This window comes from Eurosta solidaginis, chromosome 4 (genome assembly GCF_040869045.1).
Source record: "Eurosta solidaginis isolate ZX-2024a chromosome 4, ASM4086904v1, whole genome shotgun sequence".
Taxonomy (NCBI): Eukaryota; Metazoa; Arthropoda; class Insecta; order Diptera; family Tephritidae; genus Eurosta; species Eurosta solidaginis.
The window spans coordinates 193644059-193667068 of record NC_090322.1 but is presented as its reverse complement, the minus strand read 5'-3'; the positions used below and the strand labels follow the sequence as shown (position 1 = coordinate 193667068).

The 23010-nt window shown below is 39.7% G+C and overlaps 3 protein-coding genes across 6 annotated transcripts in view; 1 reads left to right on the top strand and 2 right to left on the bottom strand.

The window, feature by feature from the left end:
• Positions 1–9102, bottom strand: part of hop (tyrosine-protein kinase hopscotch) — a 188161-nt gene extending 179059 nt beyond the window's left edge. For both annotated transcript variants that reach the window (XR_010953102.1, XM_067784431.1), the window contains exon 1: positions 7653–9102. Coding sequence is in view for 1 of the 2 variants with exons in the window: in XM_067784431.1 (XP_067640532.1) it covers positions 7653–8612 (960 nt within the window). In the remaining variant the exon portion in view is untranslated. The remainder of the gene's footprint in view (positions 1–7652) is intronic.
• Positions 575–20034, top strand: Naxe (NAD(P)HX epimerase). 3 transcript variants are annotated; one of them, XM_067784433.1, is made up of 6 exons: positions 575–595; positions 13851–13959; positions 18882–18925; positions 19007–19108; positions 19162–19683; positions 19741–20034. In XM_067784433.1, the coding sequence occupies exons 2-6, from the start codon at positions 13882–13884 to the stop codon at positions 19961–19963; spliced, it is 969 nt and encodes a 322-aa protein (XP_067640534.1). In that variant the 5' UTR covers positions 575–595; positions 13851–13881; the 3' UTR covers positions 19964–20034. The 3 variants fall into 3 exon arrangements, with proteins under 3 accessions (XP_067640534.1, XP_067640533.1, XP_067640536.1); XM_067784432.1 differs by lacking the exon at positions 575–595 and having other exon boundaries at positions 13941–13959; XM_067784435.1 differs by lacking the exons at positions 575–595; positions 13851–13959 and having other exon boundaries at positions 18782–18925.
• On the bottom strand, positions 20009–21116 carry Pa1 (PTIP associated 1). Its single transcript, XM_067784436.1, has 2 exons — positions 20781–21116; positions 20009–20720 (listed from the first exon to the last, which is right to left on the bottom strand). The coding sequence occupies exons 1-2, from the start codon at positions 21005–21007 to the stop codon at positions 20561–20563; spliced, it is 387 nt and encodes a 128-aa protein (XP_067640537.1). The 5' UTR covers positions 21008–21116; the 3' UTR covers positions 20009–20560.
• Positions 21117–23010: the final 1894 nt, after the last annotated feature.

Sequence of the window (23010 nt, the reverse complement as noted above, 5' to 3'; positions counted from 1 at the left end):
CATCTCTAGAGAATCGTAGAGTATTACTTGGCGTTATGTTCATTCACAAGCTCATCATTGGTGTGATTGACTCCCCTGACCTAATCAGTCAACTAAATTTTGCGGTTCCTGCTAGGGCGTCCAGGCATTTTTTGCCTTTTCATTTACCTCTATGCCGGCAAAATTTTGCTAGAAACAGTCCCCTGCGCCATTGGTGCTCGCGGTACAATGATTTGTATAACTGCATTGGCTTTGAATGTTCGTTTGCTGCTTTACATACTGCTATACTCTTATGTTTAGCCTGATATTTTAATTTTATTTTTTCTTATACAATGCGATGTCAAATGTTTATAACATACAAATTTTCTATGTACCTTTTTTGAATTTTTTAATTTTAAGAATGGCTCTGTATTTTACATATATATCTGTCTATTACAATAATTAGTCGACCGCTTTGTGTTTGCGTCGACTTTAAATAAATAAATAAATAAATAAATAAATATAAAAACGCAATAAGTGCACTTAGACTTTTTTGCGGGTTTTAACGTTATCATTGTGGACATATGAAGATTCTAATGTTCGGATATTTAATGTTGGGATTCCCATTGAGATCTATGTACGTAATTAATTTATTAAATTTGTAAACACTCCATTTCATGAATATATATGACCATATCTACCATAAAATATCGTCTGTGAACGATATAATACTAAGATATAACAAAGCAGAATAAATTAGAAAGAAAAGAAAAACAAACAAAAACATTGATATTATTCACGCAAACATATTTACTAAAATAAAATTAATTTCATAACTTTAAGCGACATAAACAAATTAAAGTTATGGGATCTAAGCATCCGGTTAATGGGCATATAATCCAGCAAAGTTAGCCTAATAATAAATATAGTAGGTAATATACGGCGTATGCAATACGGCCGCTATGATGCCGGTTCCCTATATCGAGGAAATGAGAAACAAATATACAAATTAACTTTTTTTACAATCGCTTGGTTGAGATTTTCAATTGTTGATTTAACTTAAGCTGTTATGCCGCTATTTTTCAGCCAGCTTATTTTTTTCAAATAGGTCTTTTTTCCAAAAGCAAAATATATTACAGAGTTAGACCGCCTTAAAAATCAGAATTCAGCGGGGTTACATAGCCTTTCAATTGATTGTATGGAAATTTTGTTAGCGTATTAATATATAGATAATAATGTTTAAGTCATAAACATGTGGTAGGGAATATCTATCTGTTAGAGCAACACAGTTTAACCTACGAAAACCCCACAGGGTCACCCATCAGTAGGCTCCCTTTTGGGAACTAGATGCAAGAGAGAAACCACATGAGAAGCCGACAGACGACAAATACCTACCCTAACTAAATAATCGGATCCCACGACGAGGTTTCGCAAAAGATAACTCTCCATTACATACGATACGATAAACAGTAAATTTTTCACAGGTTTAATGTGAAATGCTTAGGTTTAGTCCGATTAGGGAGCTTATATTTCCTAGTAAATACTACTAGATCGGTTTTTCCGAATTGGCGGTCAACCCTACTCTAGATGCCTAGACATGCACAACCCGAAGCGCATGATCCCTCAGAGAGCTGATTGTTGGTAGACACCTACCGCTTATGAGGACTGAAACGTCACCTGCATACGCCGTGAGTTTGACTGGCCGTCTGTCGACCTGCCTAAGCAATTGGTTTGACACCAGCATCCACAGCGTTGGTGATAATACCCCATCCTGCGGCGTTACTCTGTTTACACATTTTGTTGCCTCGCATATTGTGGTTGTTGTTGTTGGGTCGTGATACTTCTGCAGCTTAACATGGCCGGATGTACATGTATATCATTCGAGTTGAGACTGCCCATAATTGCTCGTTTCGAAACATTGTTGAAAGCCTGGGCAAGATACTTGGCTTGGCTATCATAAGTGGTTCCAAGCTCTGGATCAGGGACTGTTATCAGTCTAAGACCGGCCATAGTCCTGCACGAGGTGCCCCTGCTTCTACTGATAATGGCGGATCTAGAGAGGACAACTCGATAAATCCCGCACCCCTGAGTAATTGCGCCGAGCTCAGGGGAGGGAAGACTCTTTAAGAGTCAAGATCGGTACACAACGGTGTCGAACTGGATTGTTTAGAGCTTTTGATTATTGACATTGAACTTTGACTTGATGACTTTGGGCTGGTAGGTGCGGTATTCTGCCACCTTAGTAGGTCGGGGTGAAACCCTACCGAAATGGCTTGTAGGCTAATGCTGCACCTGCCCACGTCCCGTTAAAACCGTGGCGGGCCTCAAGGTACGTTCCGGCTCCGCCGCCGTTAAGTTGGTGGTGTAGGTGCGGTTGAAATTTTTCCAGCTTCGCGTCCGGTCTGGCTCTGAACGCATTACTCATAAGGTAATGCGTCAACCCTCGCGTGGCCTCCCTGCGTAGCCTAGATAACCACGAGGCCGTTGAAGGGCGACTACACAATCGGCTCCGGATAGCGGCCTTGATGGGGGACTTTTTAGAATGGACACGACTAAAGCGAATCCGCCAAGGATGGGGTGCGGAAGAACGGTTTTGATTGAAATCCGTCAAATCAATCTTCAGCACTCTAAGGCGGCTTCTGCAAATTTGTTGCTCTGCCTTGAAAAAGGCGGAGTGGATATTGTCCTTGTCCAGGAGCCGTGGCTGAGTAGTAACGGCATTAAGATTTCTGGATTAAGGACTGGAAAATTCAACACTTTGGTGCATGGGGAGACAGGTAAGCCTAGATCCTGTGTGCTTGTTAAAAAAAGAGATTAAAGCTTTTGTTCTCTCTAATTTCAGCAATGCTGACGTAACCACGGTCTGCCTCGAGCGAGGATGTAATGAAATGTGGGTGGTCTCAGCGTGCAGCCCCACGAGCATTCCTTCTCTGATCACCGATATATTCAGTTCTCGGTGAACGAAGAACGTCCCGGTAAAATATCTTTTAGGAACCCTAAAAGTACTAACTGGGACTTGTATTGTAGGACGCTGGGAGAGCTACTGCCAGCGGCGCCTACCGTTAGTTCGGACCTGCCCGAATCTGAGATAGACGTTCTAGTGGAAAACTTCACCTCGGCAAGCAATAGCGCCTTTCAGCTGTCCTACCCATTGAAGGGGGAAGGGCAGCCGTCCTGGTGGTCGGATTCTCTTGACGACCTAAGAGCGTCCAGTCGGCGGCTCTTCAATTGAGCCAGGAGGAGTAAATTACCCTCGGAATGGGAGCTCTATAAGGTGAGTCTGGGGATTTATAAATATGAAATAAGGATAGCCAAGCGAGATGCATGACGAAGCTTCTGCGAAAATGTAGAAGGCTGCAATGAAACCGCGAGGCTTAGAAAAATACTCTCTACGAATCCCGCGAGGAGTCCCTAAAACTTTTACTGGACAATCATTTTCCCGACGTCCCAGTTGCGCAGGGATCTTCGCCTGCATGGTCGTTGGCCATGCAGAAGTGCCTGCCATTCCAATACGGGAAAGTCAAATAACCTGGGCTATAGGGTCGTTCAAGCCATATAAGTCTCAGGGCCCGGATGGAATCATTCCTGCGCAACTTCAAAAGTCTTTGGGGATTTCCTGCCGCTGGTTGGCCATCATCTACACTAACTTCCTCAGGCTTAACTATATCCCGAAGTCTTGGCACACGGTTAAGGTTATTTTCATTCCGAAGGCCGGCAGAAGCTCTCATGTATCACCTAAGGATTTCAGGCCAATCAGTCTCTCGTCGTTTCTTCTTAAGACGTTTGAGCGGTTGACTGACCTGTACCTACGGGAAAGGATACATAGGGGGTTATTGTCGGCTTCACAGCATGCGTACTGCAAGGGCAGATCGACGGAAATGGCTCTCCATTCGATTGTAAAGCAAATAGAGGGGTCCCTAGAACACAAAGAGTAAGCTCTGGGTGCCTTTCTAGACATCGAGGGGGCTTTTAACAATGTCTCACCGGGGCAATCGAAAGAGCTCTGGTGGGTTTAGGAGTCGAGGCGGCTCTGGTTGAATTTATTAGCAAATTTCTATGCGGCAGAATTGTCGCAGCGGAGTGGGGAGGGGCCATAATTAAGAGGAAGGTGTGAAGGGGCACGCCACAGGGGTGTGTCCTATCTCCTCTCCTCTGGGTTGTGGTAGTCAAAGAGCTTCTTGTGGAGCTGGAAGACAATGGTTGTCGGGTGGTTGCCTATGCAGATGACCTCGCTATCCTAGTCAGAGGCAAATTTCTGGGCACCCTGCGCGATGTTCTGCAGGGCTACCTGGATACTGTGGCTAGGTGGGCTGAACCATGTGGATTAACCCAGCGGGTCAGGGGGTTAGAATATACCCGCGGTAGGTATGCCTGTCGTAAGAGGCGACTAAAATACCGGATTGGCCTGAAGGTTTAATGTGGCCATATAAATCGTTCCCGAGATGGTCGGGCCAGCACCTTAATGATGCTGTGTTACCGGAGCGTACCGGATCTGTAAACGGCAAAGGACCATCACATCGATCACTCCCTAAACCTTCGGGGAGCAACCGTATCGCTACAACAACAACAACAACAAATCATGTGGATTGCCGGTTAACCCGGGAAAAACGGAATTGGTTTTTTTTACAAGGAGATATAAGATGCCCTATTTCATAACTCCCTCGATTGGAGAGGTATCGTTGGTACTTACTGATAGGGTTAAAGATTTGGTGATTGTTTTGGACAAGAAACTGTCCTGGAGACCCAATGTGGAAGATCGTGCCAGGAAGGCCGCCATTGCCTTGTACTGCTGCAGAGGGGCTATCTGAAAGAGATGGGGACTCTCGCCAGGAGTAGTACACTGGCTTTATGATATGGTGGTCAAACCGATTCTGCTATATGGGGTGCTGGTCTGGTTGAAAGCACTGGACACGGCGAGCATCTCCAAAAACCCCAGCGGGTTAGGGGGTCAGAATATTCCCGCGGTAGGTATGCCTGTCGTAAGAGGCGACTAAAATATCAGATTCAAGGGGCTGTGTAGCGCAACCCAGCCAGCGCAATATATAGCTTCTCCAAACCCAATTGTCAACCTCACCTATCCGCGGCGAATGCTGTTTGACTAACAGACGAGGCTCTGGCGACCCCAAGCTCCTCATGGAACTTGGTGGTGGGGAGGGAGGGGATGGCCTGAAGGTTTAATGTGGCCACATAAATCGTTCCCGAGATGGTCAGGCTAGCACCTAATGGTGCTGTGGTACCGGAGCGTACCGGATCTGTATCCGGCAAAGGACCATTACATCGATAGCACACCCAAAACCTTCGGGGAGCAACCTTATCGCTACAACAACAACAACAACAACAACAGCACCTCCAAAATGTTAATATCCGTGCAACGGACGGCACTGATCGGTATCAGTGGCGCTCTCAGAATAACACCTACCTTGGCACTGGACGTCATACTGAACATAAACCCAGTAGATATTGCGGGAAAGGGGGCCGCAGCAAGGTCGTTGGTCAGGCTTCGAGATATGGGATATGGGCTTTCTGACCGCGGACACTCTAACCTTTCTACCAGTTTCGACTTTATCCCGGACAGAACGGATTATTGTATGCCGATACTGCTCCCTATACAACCTCCAGCGCAGTCATTCCACCGAGAGAGAGAAGAGGAATTATCTGAAATGAAATGAAATGAAAAGTAAGCCGCAAGTTTAAGTTGGCTGATCACTGCAGTGTATTCCAAACGGAAATTGCTGCGTTTAAAGATGTGGTGGATGAAATGCTATCAAGTGCTACTACGGTTAGGGAATTTAACATCTACTCTGATAGCCAAGCGGCTATCAAGGCCTTGAGCTCAACTACAGTGCGATCGAGGGTGGTCTGGAAGTGCCTGACCTCGCTTGCGATTGCATCACATTATTTTACAATTAAGATTATCTGCGTCCCGGGCCATAGTGATATCCCGGGTAACTGTCAATCGGATCTCTTAGCCCGCATCGGTACAACTGAACCGGATGAAGATGGCTGTAGGGATTTCGGGATCCCGCTGGCCACCTGTGGATTGCTCCTCCATAGATGGGCCACGAGTGAGCTCAGCAAACGTTGGGCAACCACCACGTCTTGCAGGGTAGCAAGACCTTTCTGGCCGAAAGTGGATGGCAGGAGAGCTGCTGAAATAATTGGTTTCACTAAGGCTCACCCATCAATGGTCATTGGGGTTTTGACAGGGCACTGTCCCATGGGTATCCATGCGGTACGTCTCAATATACTAGAAACTCCATCCTGCTGCAGCTGTATGGAGGATGATGAGGTGGAATCACCAAATCACTTTATGCTTGATTGCCCAGCTTTTTTACTTTTACCAGAACTAGGCAAAAGTACTTCGGTCGCGACTCACTTGGATCTCCCGAGGATTTATCCAAAGTTGAGATCGGTATCATTCGGAGCTTTATCGTTGCTACCCAACGATTCTCTAAGAAGTTAGATCTAAGTCTCCGTTATTTTTGGTGTATGTGGTATCACAACGGACATCCGTGTTGTTCAAGTGAGCTATCCTTATCAGGGCAGCTACCACCTAACCTAACCTAACCTGGACAAGAAAACAACTAGGGAATATTCCTGGTGTTATCTTTATTCATGACCACCCTATGCTATGCATTATCGACTGACTTGCCTCTGGTGTAAGCATGTTATGCTAAAAAGAATAATGATTCATTCATGTTTGACATAATATCCACATCTATTAATCTCTCGAGGATTCTGAGTAGAAAAGATGTCAAACTAATAGGCCTTTAGTCTTTCAGGTGCAGATGACTGGTTCTTCCGGCTTTCGAAATGAAGACTACTCGAGCTGTTCTCCATTGCGCGACGCGGTTCAGTTTTATGCTATCCTCAAATATTATCCTAAGCCATTCTACAATCGTTTCAACCCGCCATCTGCAACATAGCAGGGAATGTGCCATCTGTACCCGTCGATTAGAACTTGGCCTATCTACCTAGTTAAGTAATCAATTAGTTAATAAGTTATTACATTTAAATTTGTTATCTAGTCTGTAAGATTTGAAATGCCATAGACGCACTCTTGTTGTGCCTTTAGTGCCCTAATTTATTGAATGGTTTGAACTGTACGAGAAAGCGCCAGTCGTTTCCTGGCACTTATTTCACTTCTACATATAGATGTATTTTCAGTATTAAAGCTCAGGTTAATGCAAAAATGTCTATACCGCGTCTTGCATCACCCACTCTATGTTTCTCTTGAAAAAATAAGCAAAATATTTTATTTAGTGATCACATAAATAAGTTATTAAATCGAATCGGTGCATAATAATCAGGCCAGTATATATGATAACTTTTCATGATGACCGGATTCCTTTACCAAAACAAGGGCTGTTATTTTTTTAATAATCCGTCACGTCCAACACAAGAAAGCGTAGGTCTGAACTTATCTCTACAATAATGCTGCAATTGACCTGAAGCACTACACACATATATGCATCTGCTGTACGGAACGTTATAATAAAGAGGTGCCACAAAAGTAATTGAAACTCCAATCATATATACAAAAAAAATGTTTGTGATAAATCAGAAATTTTTAATAAAAAAAAACCGTGAGTTGAAAGTAGGTATGTACATATTTATGAGCGAAACCAAAAAAGTTATACCATGATATCAAGCGAGTGCGGAATTTTTTGCGCAGTCATAAATGCATATCTTACCTTCACTTTTCCCCGTGAAATTTTCAAGCCTGGCTCAGCATGATCGTGTGTATCTAATTTAATAAATACTCTCGTTTCCTGATCAGATGCCAATTCTTCATGCGGAATATAGTTTACAGTAGCTACATACGTTTCCATTAGATAATTAGTAGCCAATTTGCATACTTCCGAAATGTAATAGAATTTAAACTCTGTGAATCCTATTTTCTTTTCTCGTACAATTTTAAACTTTGCACATATTTTGGACTTAACAAAATATTTGTGTTCTTTCAGGACTTTTTGGGGCAAATAGTGCCTATAATTACTTTCGATTTTTTCTATTATTTCACGTTTATAACTTCGTTCAGCTCTTTCAGCTGGAGAACTTTTTGCTTCCAAATCGATAGACATATCCATAACGGCAAACCCCATAACATTATCCTTTTTTTCTGGATGTCGTATTTCGGGAATCTTTTCGTTTACAATATCATATCGAATTTGCCAATAAAGATACTCATAAGCCTCCTTATCAAGGTTTTTCAATTGGGTATCGATGTTGGGCACTTTAATACGCATACGAAAACAATATCGTTTTCCAGGTCTCAAGCAGCGGCCGGGTGCGGCCCACTCATTATCAGAATCTAATACACGCAGGCCGAACAACAATCGTGTGGTGGGCAAAATTTTAATTTGACGGCATAATTCTAAACAAATGTCCTCACACATAAGTACATTAGGGAATTCAATATCTTTCGCATCTTTGTATATGAATATTTTATTTATAGTTTGACTCGATACATGTGCAGACGAGGCCGTCGTCCCAATAGATGGCGTTGTTGAGCCGGTGGATGCATTGGCACGATCACTGTTACTACTTATATTCCCATTGCTATGGATTGAGCTGCAACCCATTGAAGAGGCACTACTGGTATCCAGTAATGTAATGGTAGTCTGCGTCATACCCGATGCGTTGGATGCCATAATCCACTTAGGAATGTCTAACTTTTCGTCAAGTGCACGTCTGATCCAATAATGGAGCTATCGTCGTTGATGTTTTTTTTTTGTTGGATCTGGTTGGCTAGAATTTTATTCGCGGTTCTTTTCGTTGACGTTTGCAACATCCAGCCCACATTTGAGATTGCTATCAGTTTAGATATATGTATGTTTATATATTTTATAGCATAAAATGGAGTTCCCTTTAGATTTTAACAACTGCTTCAAATTCCTTTTCTTTTCTGTGCATTATGCACTATCATGTTTTTACACGCTACTTACATATTTTTTGGGTCTACTTTGGTGTTAATAAATCACGAGCTTTCGCAATAATTTGATTAAAGACTTTGTAGGTTTATTTTTCACTATTTTCACGGGATACAAATTTATATTTATCCGTTTTTAGTTGAAAAATGTTGCAATTCCTCGACCATTTCTTATTTCGCTTTTATCAGATCTGCGCCATTTTGAAGCAACAACTTTCATCTGTTCATCAATACAGAGGTGTATTTGGATAACGAAATCTGCAAGGTCAACATAAAATTTTGTTTAACAGCGAAATTACGTGTTCAGCCTAGGTCCATTGTGAATCAAACTTAGGTAGTAGTGCTGTTTAGGGGCCCCACCCTAAAGTTGGGCCAAGATTTTCGAGTGTGGTATCAAAAGAGGTGTATTATTCTCGAGAACAATAATCCGAAGGCGGAAAAGAAAAATTTTATTTCTGTCCGGAGATATTTGCAGTTGAAGTTGGCGATTTTCATGTGGTTGTTGTTGTGTTGTACCCACAAAAAAAATTGTGCATCACCGTGGCGGTTGCCACGGTTATACCACACACCCGGACTTGGCATGGCGTAGCCCAGGGTTATTTTTTATAAGCGCGGCCCAAGGCCGCCAACGCAGAAAGGTGTTCTGCGCAAAAATACTATGGATCCCACCCCCGGTTTCGGAAGTACCCGCGGGTCTTTTTCGGTTTTTCGTTAATATCTATTGAACGGGTAAATAAAGTTAACTTCCGCTTTCGGATTCTTGATCTAGACGTGAATACGAGTCTTTTGATACCTCACTCAAAGAAAAATGACCAATTTTAGGGTGGGCCCCTAAACTGCATAATTACCCAAACTTAAAAGAAAAATTTTATCTCTGTCCGGAGATATTTGCAGTTGAAGTTGGCGATTTTCATGTGGTTGTTGTTGTGTTCGAACCCACAAAAAAAATTGTGCATTACCGTGGCGGTAGCCACGGTTTTACCCCACACCCGGACTTGGCATGGCGTAGCCCAGGGTTATTGTTTATAAGCGCGGCCGTAGGCCGCCAACGCAAAAAGGTGTCCTGCGCAAAAATACTATGGATCCCACCCCCGGTTTCGGAGGTACCCGCGGGTCTTTTTTCGTTAATATCTTTTGAACGAGTTAAAATTTTTATTTTCCGCCTTCGGATTTTTAATACTGATGTCAAGACGCGTCGTTTGACACCTCTCTCGATATTTTTGGAGGCGTATTAGCAATCGACCCCTCAACTAGACTATTACCGAAAGAGATACAGAATGAGACAGCAATAGTCAATTACAAATCAGGTGATCCAATCACTTTGGAATTTTGACGTCTATGCAGAAGATATCACACTTAGTTTGATTCACAATGCCTAGGTCTATTTAGCCACACGGGAGGCAATTTCAAGTGAATCGCGTAGCATTCCTGAATAACTCAACCTTTTGTTCCAGTTACACTCCACCAATTCGTGTAATTAGATTTACAGAGGTGTTATCATACGTTGAACTCATCTGTCAGATGAAGAAAGACGCGTTTTTAGTAAGTCCAACATATAAATTAGTGGGCAATTTTACGACAGCATGGCACTCTCAATACACATACGTCCAAAAATATTTCGAATTTAAATTCTGTCAACGTTTTCATGTGTTTAGGGCCCATTACTGATACTTAGCATAGACTTGACTTGGCTTGAGAACTGTCACTTACAGTTCTGTTAAATGAACATTGCATGTTACTGATTACTCAAAACTTAGCAACACTTAACGTGACTTGGAAGTCTGTTGAATTTTGAATTTCTATGTAAGTTCTAAGTGACGTTTACATTTTGAAATGCTATTTGTTTGTTTCCATTTCATTTTGAAATTTTGTCATACAAATTGACATTTATTGATTATGATGCCAGATTGTATGAGCTAAGTGGAGTATAATCAAGGCTAAGTTGCCAAGTTTATGCCAAGTCAAGTCAAGTCTATGCTAAGTATCAGTAATGGGGCCTTAAGTTGCCAAGTTTACGCCAAGTCAATTCAAGTCTATGCTAAGTATCAGTAATGGGCCCTTTTGACGTAATTTTGATAACGCGCTGCTCCGTCAAAGTTGAGACACAGTAAAGCTGCAGACATTGGTGCTTTATCTGTAACCGTATCGGTAACCTTATAACAGCTGATTGGACCAACCTTATGAGAATCAATGCAATCGATTATTGGCGCCGCTAAGGTCGTAACCGTATCGTAGGACCTAAGAGGTTGTAACCTCTCTACCGGTGCGGGTAAACTTTGGTCCACCGTAAAGTCCCTATCGAATCCGACTAAGAACAAAGACAAAGTTTCCATCGGCTTTGGCGATAAGGTGCTGTCGGATGCGAAAAAATGCGCGAGCGCTTTCTGCCGACAATATATAATGCATCCTACGGTCGACAAAGATAGACGGAGAGCCAATAGACACGCACATAAACACAAATTCAGCGCGTCACCAATCCCCATCACCGCTAGAGAGGTTGAGGACGCCATTGGTCGCGCTAAACCATCCAAAGCAGTGGGCCCAGACGGCATAGCCATGCCGATGCTTAAAAACCTAGGGAAAGAGGGTTTCAAATATTTAGCGCATGTCTTCAACCTGTCTCTTTCCACCTTTGTCATACCCGAGAAATGGAAAATGGCCAAGGTGGTCCCGCTACTAAAGCCTGGGAAACCAGCTAACGTAGGTGAGTCATATCGTCCGATATCTCTCCTATCGCCAGTGGCAAAGACGCTTGAAGCCATTTTTCTCCCTTATTTTCAAGCACATTTGCAGCTAGCCCCTCATCAGCATGGCTTCAGAAAACTCCATAGCACTACCTCCGCGCTAAATGTCATTGGCACCCAAATAAATTGCGGTTTGAATCAATACCCCCACCATAGAACAGTACTCGTAGCGCTAGACCTATCAAAAGCCTTTGATACGGTCAACCATGGCTCGTTACTGCAAGACCTGGAAGGGTCTACCCTTCCCCCATGTCTTAAAAGGTGGACCGCAAATTATCTGGGTGGTCGGCAGGCATCGGTGCAATTCAGAAACGAAACATCAAAACCAAGGAGAATTAAACAAGGGGTGCCACAGGGTGGTGTCCTATCCCCACTTTTGTTTAATTTCTACATATCTAAGCTACCTTCACCACCGGAAGGAGTCACAATCGTTTCCTACGCCGATGACTGCACAATAATGGCCACAGGCCCAGGCCCAGAGATCGATGAGCTATGCAATAAAATAAACGGCTATCTCCTTGATCTCTCCAGTTTTTTCGCCTCGCGAAACCTGGCATTGTCACCGACTAAATCTTCCGCGACCTTATTTACAACATGGACGCCCCAAATGTCGACCATATTGAAAATCCACATCGATGGCACTACGCTACCGACTGTCCTACACCCCAAAATCTTGGGTGTGACGTTTGATCAGGATCTACATTTTGGTGCGCACGCAACCGCAATTGTTCCGAGAATTCAGAGCCGTAATAAAATCCTCAAATCCCTTGCTGGCAGTACCTGGGGAAAAGATAAAGAAATGCTCATGACCACATACAAAGCAATTAGCCAGCCGATTACGTGGTACGCGTCACCCATATGTTCGCCAAGCCTAAAAACTACCCACTGGAAGAAACTACAGGCCTGCCAAAATACTGCTCTCAGAATCGCCACGGGCTGTCTTCTTATGTCCCCAGAACACCATCTGCATAATGAGGCGAGAATACTCCCCATCAGGGAGAGAAATGAGATGTTGACCAAACAGTTTCTGTTGAATACCCAGAAACCTGGGCATCCCAACAGACATCTGATTGACGAACCAGCACCGCTTAGGGGCCTAAGGAGTCATCTCCGTAAGCATTTTGAGGAAATACGGCACCTGAGAACACAGCCGTATGAAGCGAAAAAACACAAGCAGGTCTTTGGTGAACTCCATAGACAGGCGTCGGACCTTTATGTCGGGAATTGCCCGGTGAATCCAGTAGTTGAAGAAAAATATCCAGAACTCGCGGAAGAGGAACGCATACTCCCCAGGGAAACGCGTGTCACTCTTGCTCAACTTCGTTCTGGATACTGTAACAGGTTAAACTCTTACCTATCCAGAATCAACCCCGACCTACAAAATGTATGCCCCGCTTGCAATGTGTCCCCACATGACACCAACCATCTCTTTAATTGTAATGTGGAACCAACGCCTCTAACACCCCTTTCCTTATGGTCCACCCTTGTTGAAACGGCAAGTTTCCTTGGACTCCCGTTAGAGGATATTGATGACAATTTGTGATCGGTCGCGGCTATTAGGTGGGGCGAGCATTGCTACAACAACAACAACAACAACCGACGCGCAATCAGTTGTATGTGTATCGGGCTTTAGCTAAAGCTGGAGACATTGGCGCTTTATCGGTAACCGTATCGGTAACCTTTTAACAGCTGATTCGACCAACCTTATGAGAATCAATGCAATCGATTATTGGTGCCGCTAAGGTGGTAACCGTATCGTAGCCAACCAATTGGGTTTTGGTTAACCGTCGTAACGATAACAGCTGATTACGTTAGGGATACGACTACAGCGATACGACATACGGCACCAATGACTCCCACTTAAAGCAAATGTCAAATTCTTCTTCTTATGATTTAAGGGCCAATTAATGGTTATTTATAACCATAAAACCATAACCAGATAAAACAGCTGATCGAACCTACCTTATGGAAATCAATGTAATCGATTAATGGTGCCATACCATAACGCTAACGCCATAACCATACCATAGCCAACCAATTAATTTTTGGTTCCCGCCATATCCATAACCTAAAAATATTTGAGTTGGCGAATTCAATAACTTTTTGTAGATTTTATACATAGTTTTGGGTACGTTATGACTAAGAGACTTATTTTTGTGGAACGTTTGTAATTTTTTGCGTTTTCTTCATTTTTATGAAATTTTCACGATTTTTAGGTTAAGGCACCATTAATCGATAACATTGTAGATGGCTATGGAATTGGGTATGGTTACGACTATGGCGTTAGGGTTAAGGAAGTTTAATTGGCCCTTTAACAGTTGCAATTAGTGATGGACGATATGGCGATTTTGAGCTATCAGTGAAAATAGATATGGCTATTTTTGAATATCGGCTATTTTTTATAGCTATAGCGATCGCTTTATTTCAACAAGCGATTCCATACAGAAGAGCGATTTTGAGCTATCAGTGAATATATGTAGGTATGGCTATTTTTTACAGCTATGGCTATTTTTTACAGCTATGGCGATCGCTTTAATTTATCTTTAATAAGCGAATCTGCAATTATTTGTATACTTGTATATAAAAAATGAATGTTTAAGTCTTTTTACCAGAGTAGATTGAATGTTATACATTAATTTAGACTAAATTAAATTTTATTAGAATATATGAACCAAAATTGGAATAAAAAGAAAAAAGTATGTACCTTTAATTGTAAACTAATGTAATGTGAAATTCTAATTTTCTGAGATGTTATGATATATATTATTAACTGGCTGACGACAATATGTTCAGACTCGTATTACACTCAATGAGATGAAACTAGCTGAAATAAATGTATATGCATCTTTGTTTTATAAATTTTGTTAATTGAAAATGCTTTGATTTTTAAATGTAAGATGAATCAACCCGAAATAAATCTGTATATGTAACACCATAAAAACATGATTTATTTACTATATTATACTACACCGATGTATTCAGAAATACTCCGTATGAATTTATTCTGAAAGTTGTATTTGGCTGCATAAATTTGTACCGTAAAGTGAATCAATTTTTAATGAAAAATACAGAGGAAAAATATAGCAAATTCTTCAAACTATTATAAAAATATTCTTTAGCAGAAAATTAGCCACCCGCTGCAGTGCTCTAGAAATTAGCCGGAGAATTCAACCATATACAAACCATATGACAAATCTTGAATTGCATTCTCCCAAAAGCCTTAAATTTTGAGTTAATCTGTTTACAATAAAACGAGTGATATATGTTTCTATAATTCTTTTATTTTACCATCAAAAACACAAATTTTATAAAACTGTTAACGGCTACTGCCTTGAAGTATGAACTTATGAATAACACAGGCAATCAATCTTATGCCAAGTCTAAAGACCCATGTCTATTTGGCGTCACATAGTGTAATTAAAAACAAAAAAATTCAGTCATTCTATTTCTTTTATACATTTCAAAAAATTAAAGTTTTAAAATTAACTTATATTGCTTGTTTAATATTTTGACAAATATTAATTATTTTATTATAAATACTTAAATATAAAATCAAAATATAACGAATTTTATATTTTATGATTGGCGTTTAAAAAGATAAGCATTTTAGCCTTTTCATCATCTAAGCGCATTATTCTCTCGCTTAAAATAAGACCGGCTTGAGAAAAAAGTCTTTCACAGGGAACCGATGTTCCTAAACACCCCAACTTTTCGCGAGCTATAGGAGATAGATTGGGATACTTGTAATTGTTTTTCTGCCACCATAAAAAAGTATCAGCTTTTCGTGCAATTACAGTTTCTTCTATATGCCTCTGTACTTCGATAATTGCTCTTGAATGAGTTGTGCCTTGCGGTCTCTTTGATCTTTGCGTTGATTACACTGGTCGACGGCCAAAATTTACCAGAGACGCCGTTATGAAATTCGTATGTAAAACCACCTCCTGCTTTCGAAAATCGAGTTCATTTTTGATTGTATGGTACCGTTTTTGAGATATTTGCAATTTACCGTTATTCGCAAGCAATTGGAAAAAGTTTATAGAACCAGAAAGACGATGAAATTTGCTATAAATACATCATACATTGTTTTTTTCTCAACCAGATAGTTTTCGAGATATTAGCTTATTATTTCAGATTTTTGTTTTTTTTTTATGAAAAAATATGAAAAAAATTACTTTTTGCGAGGGTAGCATTCCAAAGCCACAACTTTTTTTCCAGATATTTTTTCTTTGCGTAAAGCTCTGTTTAATTAGAAAAAAGACAAGCTATCATCTAAGAAAATCGATGCAAAATTACGTAAGTTATAAGCAATCAAATAAAAATACCCAGGTTGCGCAATTTCAACGTATACCTCAAAACGTACGTGTGGTATAAAGAAGAGTAAAATATCTAGTTTTGCTCTGTTTCTATTTAGTTAAAAGTTCAATTTATGAATGAAATTACCCCTATTTTTAACTTTTTTTAAATTTATTTATGTTTATAATATATTCTAACAATCTTTATCTTAATTTGATTTTACTATGTAGTCGAAATAATTATGTGTTCTACTTTGACGCTTATTCAGTTTAGGATCGGTTTCTCTTATGAGAAACCAGCAGCAATCAGCCATCATTGTGGCGTCCCCGAATCCTTGATATCGATTGTCAATTAATTTCATTTGCTGATGTAACCTTTCGCCATGTTCGTCACTTTCGTCGCCAAGATTTGCCGGGAAAAAGCTCAAATGTGAGTGCAGAAAGTGAATTTTTAAGGACATATTTACGCCTGGAAATAAATTATTAGTTAGGTAAACAAGTTATAGGATATTGGGAAATTAATTTTAATAAGCCTTTAATATCTACCCATTTTCACATAATTATTGATTAAGTTGTTCACTATCTGCTCGTAGTTAGGGCTTTTGTGTCTACCGAGAAAAGAAGCAAAGACCTTTTCAAAGGATTCCCACGCTGCTGCGTCAACTGATGAGAGTAGTCCTTTGAATTGATTATTGTTGATCAACTTTTTTATTTGTGGTCCAACAAAAATACCTTCCTTTATCTTGGCTTGAGAAATATCTGGAAAAATTATTTTCAAATAGTCGAATGCTTCGCCTTCTTTGTCCAAAGCCTTAACAAAGTTTTTAATGAGACCGAGCTTGATGTGTAAGGGTGGAAGTATGATTTTCTCTTTCTTGACAAGAGGGGTGTATTTGATGTTATCCACACCAACGGTAAACTGTACACTTTCCGGCCAATCCTTTCTGACGTAGTGGTCTTCACGAGCTTGGCTATCCCACTTACAGAGGAAGCAGCAGTGCTTGGTGTAGCCACTTTAGTGTTTGGAAAATGGTTCGTCACGAGTTCTACAATATATCACCTTAACATTGGATGACACAAATTTAAATTGTTGCATACCAGAAGTGCGGATCTCGGCCTTTTCCTTGGATAGTTCCAAATCTCTTATCCAATCATTAAGTTGTGCTTATGACAGAACGTTTCTCTCGTTTCCCATGCGAAATTCAGTACAACTTGATTCCCCGCACTCATATATTACTGTTGACAATGGAACTGGATCCGCAACTGCCATTGAATGTAGTACTGGTAATGTCACTGTAGGTACGCTGGCATAGGTTACTCTTTGTATTTGTATTCTCTATTGAATGGCAAGTAGGTTCTCTCCATATCATTGCTGTATCAAATTGTATTTGTTCTCCTGATTCCGACTGAATCAATTCTACTCGAAAGTGTTCGATGTCCATGGTTTTTCAGCATTTTTAGGCTCAATGCCAAAATACTTGGAGTATAAAGTTTTCATATGATCTGAGCAAACTCGTCGTCGCCTTATGATAGTATATTGGCCACACATGAAACAGAACATATCTGGATCGTTATTACACTCAAATTCTCCCGTCCTTTTACTCATTTTATTTTTTTTTAATAAATCACGGTTTTGAAATTTGACTTATGAACTGAACTATCTCCGGCGAGCCTTGCAGATGTTATGAAGTTTCAAGGCGCATTAACTCCCTATTTATACTCGGAACAAGAATAAAATTGAAAAAATCAAATCTTACCTAGACAGAAAGGTTCCATTTATACGAAGCCGTGAAAAGAAAATACTACCTGCTTTAGATGTAGGCTTTAAAAATATTCTGTGTCTTATAATTTTGAAAATCTACCTGCATACTTACACATAAGTGACGGAAATACATGTTTATAACTACATGCCTACAGCAGGTTTCGAACCCAACCACTCTTCCTTTCGATGCAACCACTCTACCTACTATTTTATTTAAAGAAAAAGTATGATCATTGTTATGGTGTTATTCGTTTATCCGGATAATATCCCATTTGCACTGTATACCTTTAATATATGTATACATACATTGAAGTTGCGCAACCTGGGTATTTTTATTTGATCGCTTATAACTTAGGTAGTTTTGCACCGATTTTTTTCAAATTAAACAGAGCTTTAAGTAAAGAAAAAATATTTGCAAACAAAGTTGTGGTTTTGGAATGCTGCCCTCGCAAAAAGTAATTTTTTTCATATTTTTCCATAAAAAAAAACAAAAATCTGAAATGATAAGTTAATATCTCAAAAACTATCTGGTTGAGCAAAAAACAATGTGTGATGCAATTATAGAAAATTTTATCTTCTTTCCGATTTTGTAAACGTTTTGCAATAGCTTGACTCGTTCGTGAGATATACGTAATTAAAGGGAGCCATCTTTTTGGTTTTTTCGAATAACGGTAAATTGCAAATATCTCAAAAACGGTATCATAGAATCAAAAAAGAACTCAATTTTACATACGAGTTTCATAGCGGCGTTTCTGGTAAAGAGAAAAAGTTGAAATTCGTGGTCCAGTGTTATTTTTGAATTCGATCTTTCGCTTGTCTGTAAAAATTACCCAAACCACGTGGCTGCTTTTCTAGCCGACTTCACAATGTCGTCGTTCTAGTTGTTGCATAAGTTTGCTTTGTTCCGTTCGCTGTTTCGGAAAGTAAAGCACACAGATGAGCAATGATGAACGATATCTCACTATCGATGATTGCATCGCTGCTATTAGTATTAGAATTTCATGCTGAAGGAAAATCGCCATTCGCTATTGGCGATATTCCGCCAGAGGTGATTGTCATTCAAAAGAATCGAATGAAGGAAAATAGCCAATCACTGATATATTTGGATTGCAATAGCTATAGCTATTAGCGATTTGTCAATAGCGGCGATGCAATCACCAATAGCGAAATATTGAGCCATCACTAGTTGCAATCAAAACAAAAAACGGGTAACAAAGATGACGGAAAGGATGCAAACGTAAGTTTTCAAAAATATATAGTGATAAGAATTTTAACAATACATGAACCACTTCAATTTTGAGTATTTTATCCATCACAGGACTTATACATTAATTAATTATCTAATACGGCAATTGCATAGACGCGCTTACATTACTACATCAACCTCTTGCCATCATACAAAATTCCAGCGCACCAACCGGTAATGCTTACTAGCCACGAATACGGTGATTACTAAATTTTTTTTTCTTCCAGACCACGTTTATTACCAATTAATCAAGGCATTTCTGCAGATTACACACATTTCAAAACAATGAAGTATTTAACACAAACTGAAGCCATCAATGTTGATGTGGAACTCTTCAATGAATATAAATTCAGCGTTGACCAGCTAATGGAGTTAGCTGGATTAAGTTGCGCGCATGCGATAGCCAAATGCTTCCCGGTTGATTGTTACAAACGTATACTAGTTTGTTGCGGTCCTGGTAATAATGGCGGTGATGGACTAGTATGTGCACGTCATTTATCGCTGATGCAATATAAACCAACCATTTACTATCCGAAGCCGACACCAAAGGAACTTTATGAAAATTTAACACATCAATGCAAGCTTAATAATATACCAATTCTAGGCTCAACTCCCTCACTTAATGAAACTGATGTCTGTTACGAATTGATTGTTGACGCACTTTTCGGATTCAGCTTTAAGCCACCAGTACGTGAATCATTCGTACCAATTGTGGAAATTCTTCAAAATACTAAGGTGCCAATTGCAAGGTGAGTTGTATCTACATTTTCTGAATGAATTTGCATAATAATTGTTTCGTATATCAGCATTGATATACCGAGCGGTTGGAATGTGGAGAAAGGCAAATTAAGCGAAAAAGACTTTGAGCCAGAATTGCTAATATCTTTAACAGCTCCAAAATTATGCGCTAGTACATTCAAAGGAAAACATCATTATTTGGGTGGCCGATTTGTGCCATACGCAATGCAAGAAAAATATCAACTCGAGTTGCCTTCGTATCCAGGTTGTGAATTGTGCGTGAAATTGTAAAGTAATTGCGATACGATTACGATATCCACCAAAACAAAACAAATATAAGGGTTTTAAAAACTATACATATATATTTAAGTTTGTTATTGCTGTTGTTGTTGTAGCAGTGCGTTGGTGGTCTTCATTGTTGTCAATTATCGCAAAGCAGCTATGACTTCAGTAATAGTCTAGAACAGCGGAACTGCTTATAAGGGCCCAAAAATATCTGGAGGAACGGAAAAATTACCCCGGGTAATCGGGGTGGGATCCATAGTATATAGGTGTATACCTGACATTCGGCCGCGCTTATAAAAAATTACCGCGACCGGTCCACCAAAACGGTGGTATCAAAATTAAATCCGTGCAAAATTTTCATTGTGCACAACAACATTTCACCAACCACATGAATATTGCCAACTTCAACTGCAAAAATTTCCGGACAGAGATACTATTTTTCTTTTCCGTCTTCCGATTTTTGTTGGGGTCAATATGCGTCTTTTGACACCTCTCCCGATATTTTTAGACGCGTATTAGCAGTCGACTTCTGTTCTAGACTTTTACCATGACTTCCTACGCTACGATCAAAATAGTTTAGAGTTGATATTAACGATCTACACTTCATGAAGACTCTGCATTTTTCTTTTTTAACACTTCCATTACACCAGCGAAATTAGCGACCTTCTTTTTTGTTGATTTCGGAGTTGTATTTTGATTTCTAACACGCATTTGTGGTTGTGCTACATCGTCACTAAAATCAAAGTCGTTTTTCGCTGCCGGTCTAAAGGGAAATATAAACAAGTAGATCACTAATTAATCATTAAATTTAGTGTTCTCTTACTCTGTTTCCGCATTAGCTGGTGTTGTAGTTTCAACTTTGGCCGTTGTTCCAATTGGTTCCGTAACTAGTGGATGGCGTCCCGGAAATTGCCATACCAATTCCGGCATTGTGCCTTTCTCCAACATAGCATAATATGATTCCAATTCTTCTGCATCAGGTATACAGAATATTTCTGAATTCGTTTCGAAGTTCTCTGAAGTATTTATGTCGGACCGTGTTTCACCCATTTTATTTTGTTATATTTTTTTGCGGATTTGCTCGTATACGTATAAATACAACGGATTGGTTAGCATGTAAACAAGGCGAATTCATTACAGGTGGTGTTATCCCATCTGCTGATTGCTTCTTTTTGATAATTTTCTATACAAAGCCTTGTACAACAAAATGTCAGTTAATCGAAATCTATGAAAATTTTCTTTTGACTTGACATTCTTTTGCACGGCGAATTGATTGAATTCGCTTTGGCACCACCTGGTATAGATTCGCCTTGCATGTAAATAAAAAAATTAACAACAGCTGCTAATTGCATGGATGCCACTCGTACTGCCAGACCAAATCACTGATGACCAAATTAGGACGAACTACCCAACAAGAACTCTTTCGGGTTGTAGTGCAGTTTATGGTACTCATCGAAATTTGAGCCACAGAGATTAGATACCGAAAACGAGTTATTTTTTTACCCTTTATCATCGAAAAAATTGATTGATCACCTGGTAAATTTTGTTTCAGCACATTTACGTTATTCCTTTTTCATATTCGGTACAATAATTCAATCTAATATACACATATCAATAAACAAATTTTGACGTAAATACGCGACTTTTGGTACCTTACTTGATAAATTGGCCTACATTTCTGTAAAATTTTCCATTAGTGCACCACGCTATGAAAATAAACATAAATAAAAGTTGGTCGAGGGATCCTCCTAGAGGCCAAAACGTTTTTGCACAAAAAAAGATTATTTATTTTTGCTCTGCTCCTCACCGCGCAGGGATCGAATTCTAGGGAAGATTTCCATCGAGTGACGGAAAGGTCTAAATTTAAACAACAATTTACTTGAGTACTATAATTAATAATGGTAAAAGTCTAGTTGAGGGGTCGACTGCTAATACGCGAACAAAAATATCGAGAGGTGTCTAAAGACGCGTATTGACCTAGACAACAATAATCCGAAGGTGGAAAAGAAAAATGTTATCTCTGTTTCGTTAATATCTTTTGAACGAGTTAAAATTTTTATTTTCCCCCTTTGGATTATTAATACTGACATGGTGGAATCACCAGGTGAAGTAAATAAAAAGAAATAGAAGATGTACGCTATCTGAAACGGTAGGGATGTACTTTCAACGGTCAGAATAGGGTAAAATGTTTACCCGGTTTGGAAAAGTAGGAGTAGAAAAACAAATGCCTTGCTACGAAAGCCATTACAGACTGTTTTTTCAGCATATCAGTGAAACCTAATGCCAATACAAAAGGGATACACAGGATCAGTGCGAGCTTATATTACTTTAGGCATCGAATAAAATTAAAAACTTAAACTGCAATGAGTAGTAAAATTCAATAATGCGTCTAAAGTAAACTGACCTCAACTTCAACTGCAGTTGAAGCTTTTATCGAAAAACGGGACATAAGTGGGAAAGGTGTTATCCATTATATAGTTGAACTGTAGGAACTTTGCGCACTTAAATGGGTTTCGGGTTTGATGAAAAGTTTTACAGTCACACTTGGAAGTGATCGTAATACTTTTGAATGTGTTTCGATCTCTAAAAATCCATTGTTCTTTCCATCTGCTCTGTTGATTTGACATTGAGAGTCGGAAGTAAAACATATGACCTTCTAATATATCATACAAACTTGATCAGAAGATCTCCCATAAGATCTTGACAGTTAATTCATGATGTATTACTAATGTTCCCAAGTTATTATTTACTAAAATATGTCAGGGGATATAATAGGAGTCGACCTAGAAGGTGCTTATCCGATCGAGCCGGATTCACCTATATATATAAAAATGAAATGATGTTCGTTCCTGTCCATGTTTGGGGCCGATACGAGACCAATTTTATTCGTTCTTTTCTCATATTATAGGGATCAAATAGGGGAAGGTTTTTAGCAAAAAAATTTAAAAAAAATGTCTAGGGTCTTGAGATGTAGGTCAAAACGATGTGTTTGTATAATATGGGTATCAAATGGAAACTTCTGATGAGTGCTTTAATATGGTGTACTTTTCGTA

Excerpts from the sequence above, each read along its gene's own strand:
- Naxe (XM_067784433.1), top strand. The coding sequence starts at position 13,882 with ATGGCTATGGAATTGGGTATGGTTACGACTATGGCGTTAGGGTTAAGG. Across the intron at positions 18,926-19,006 it reads ATGACGGAAAGGATGCAAAC|GACTTATACATTAATTAATT; the intron begins GTAAGTTTTCAA and ends TATCCATCACAG. Across the intron at positions 19,684-19,740 it reads ACTAAGGTGCCAATTGCAAG|CATTGATATACCGAGCGGTT; the intron begins GTGAGTTGTATC and ends TTCGTATATCAG.
- Pa1 (XM_067784436.1), bottom strand. The coding sequence starts at position 21,007 with ATGGGTGAAACACGGTCCGACATAAATACTTCAGAGAACTTCGAAACG. Across the intron at positions 20,721-20,780 it reads CCAGCTAATGCGGAAACAGA|ACCGGCAGCGAAAAACGACT; the intron begins GTAAGAGAACAC and ends ATTTCCCTTTAG.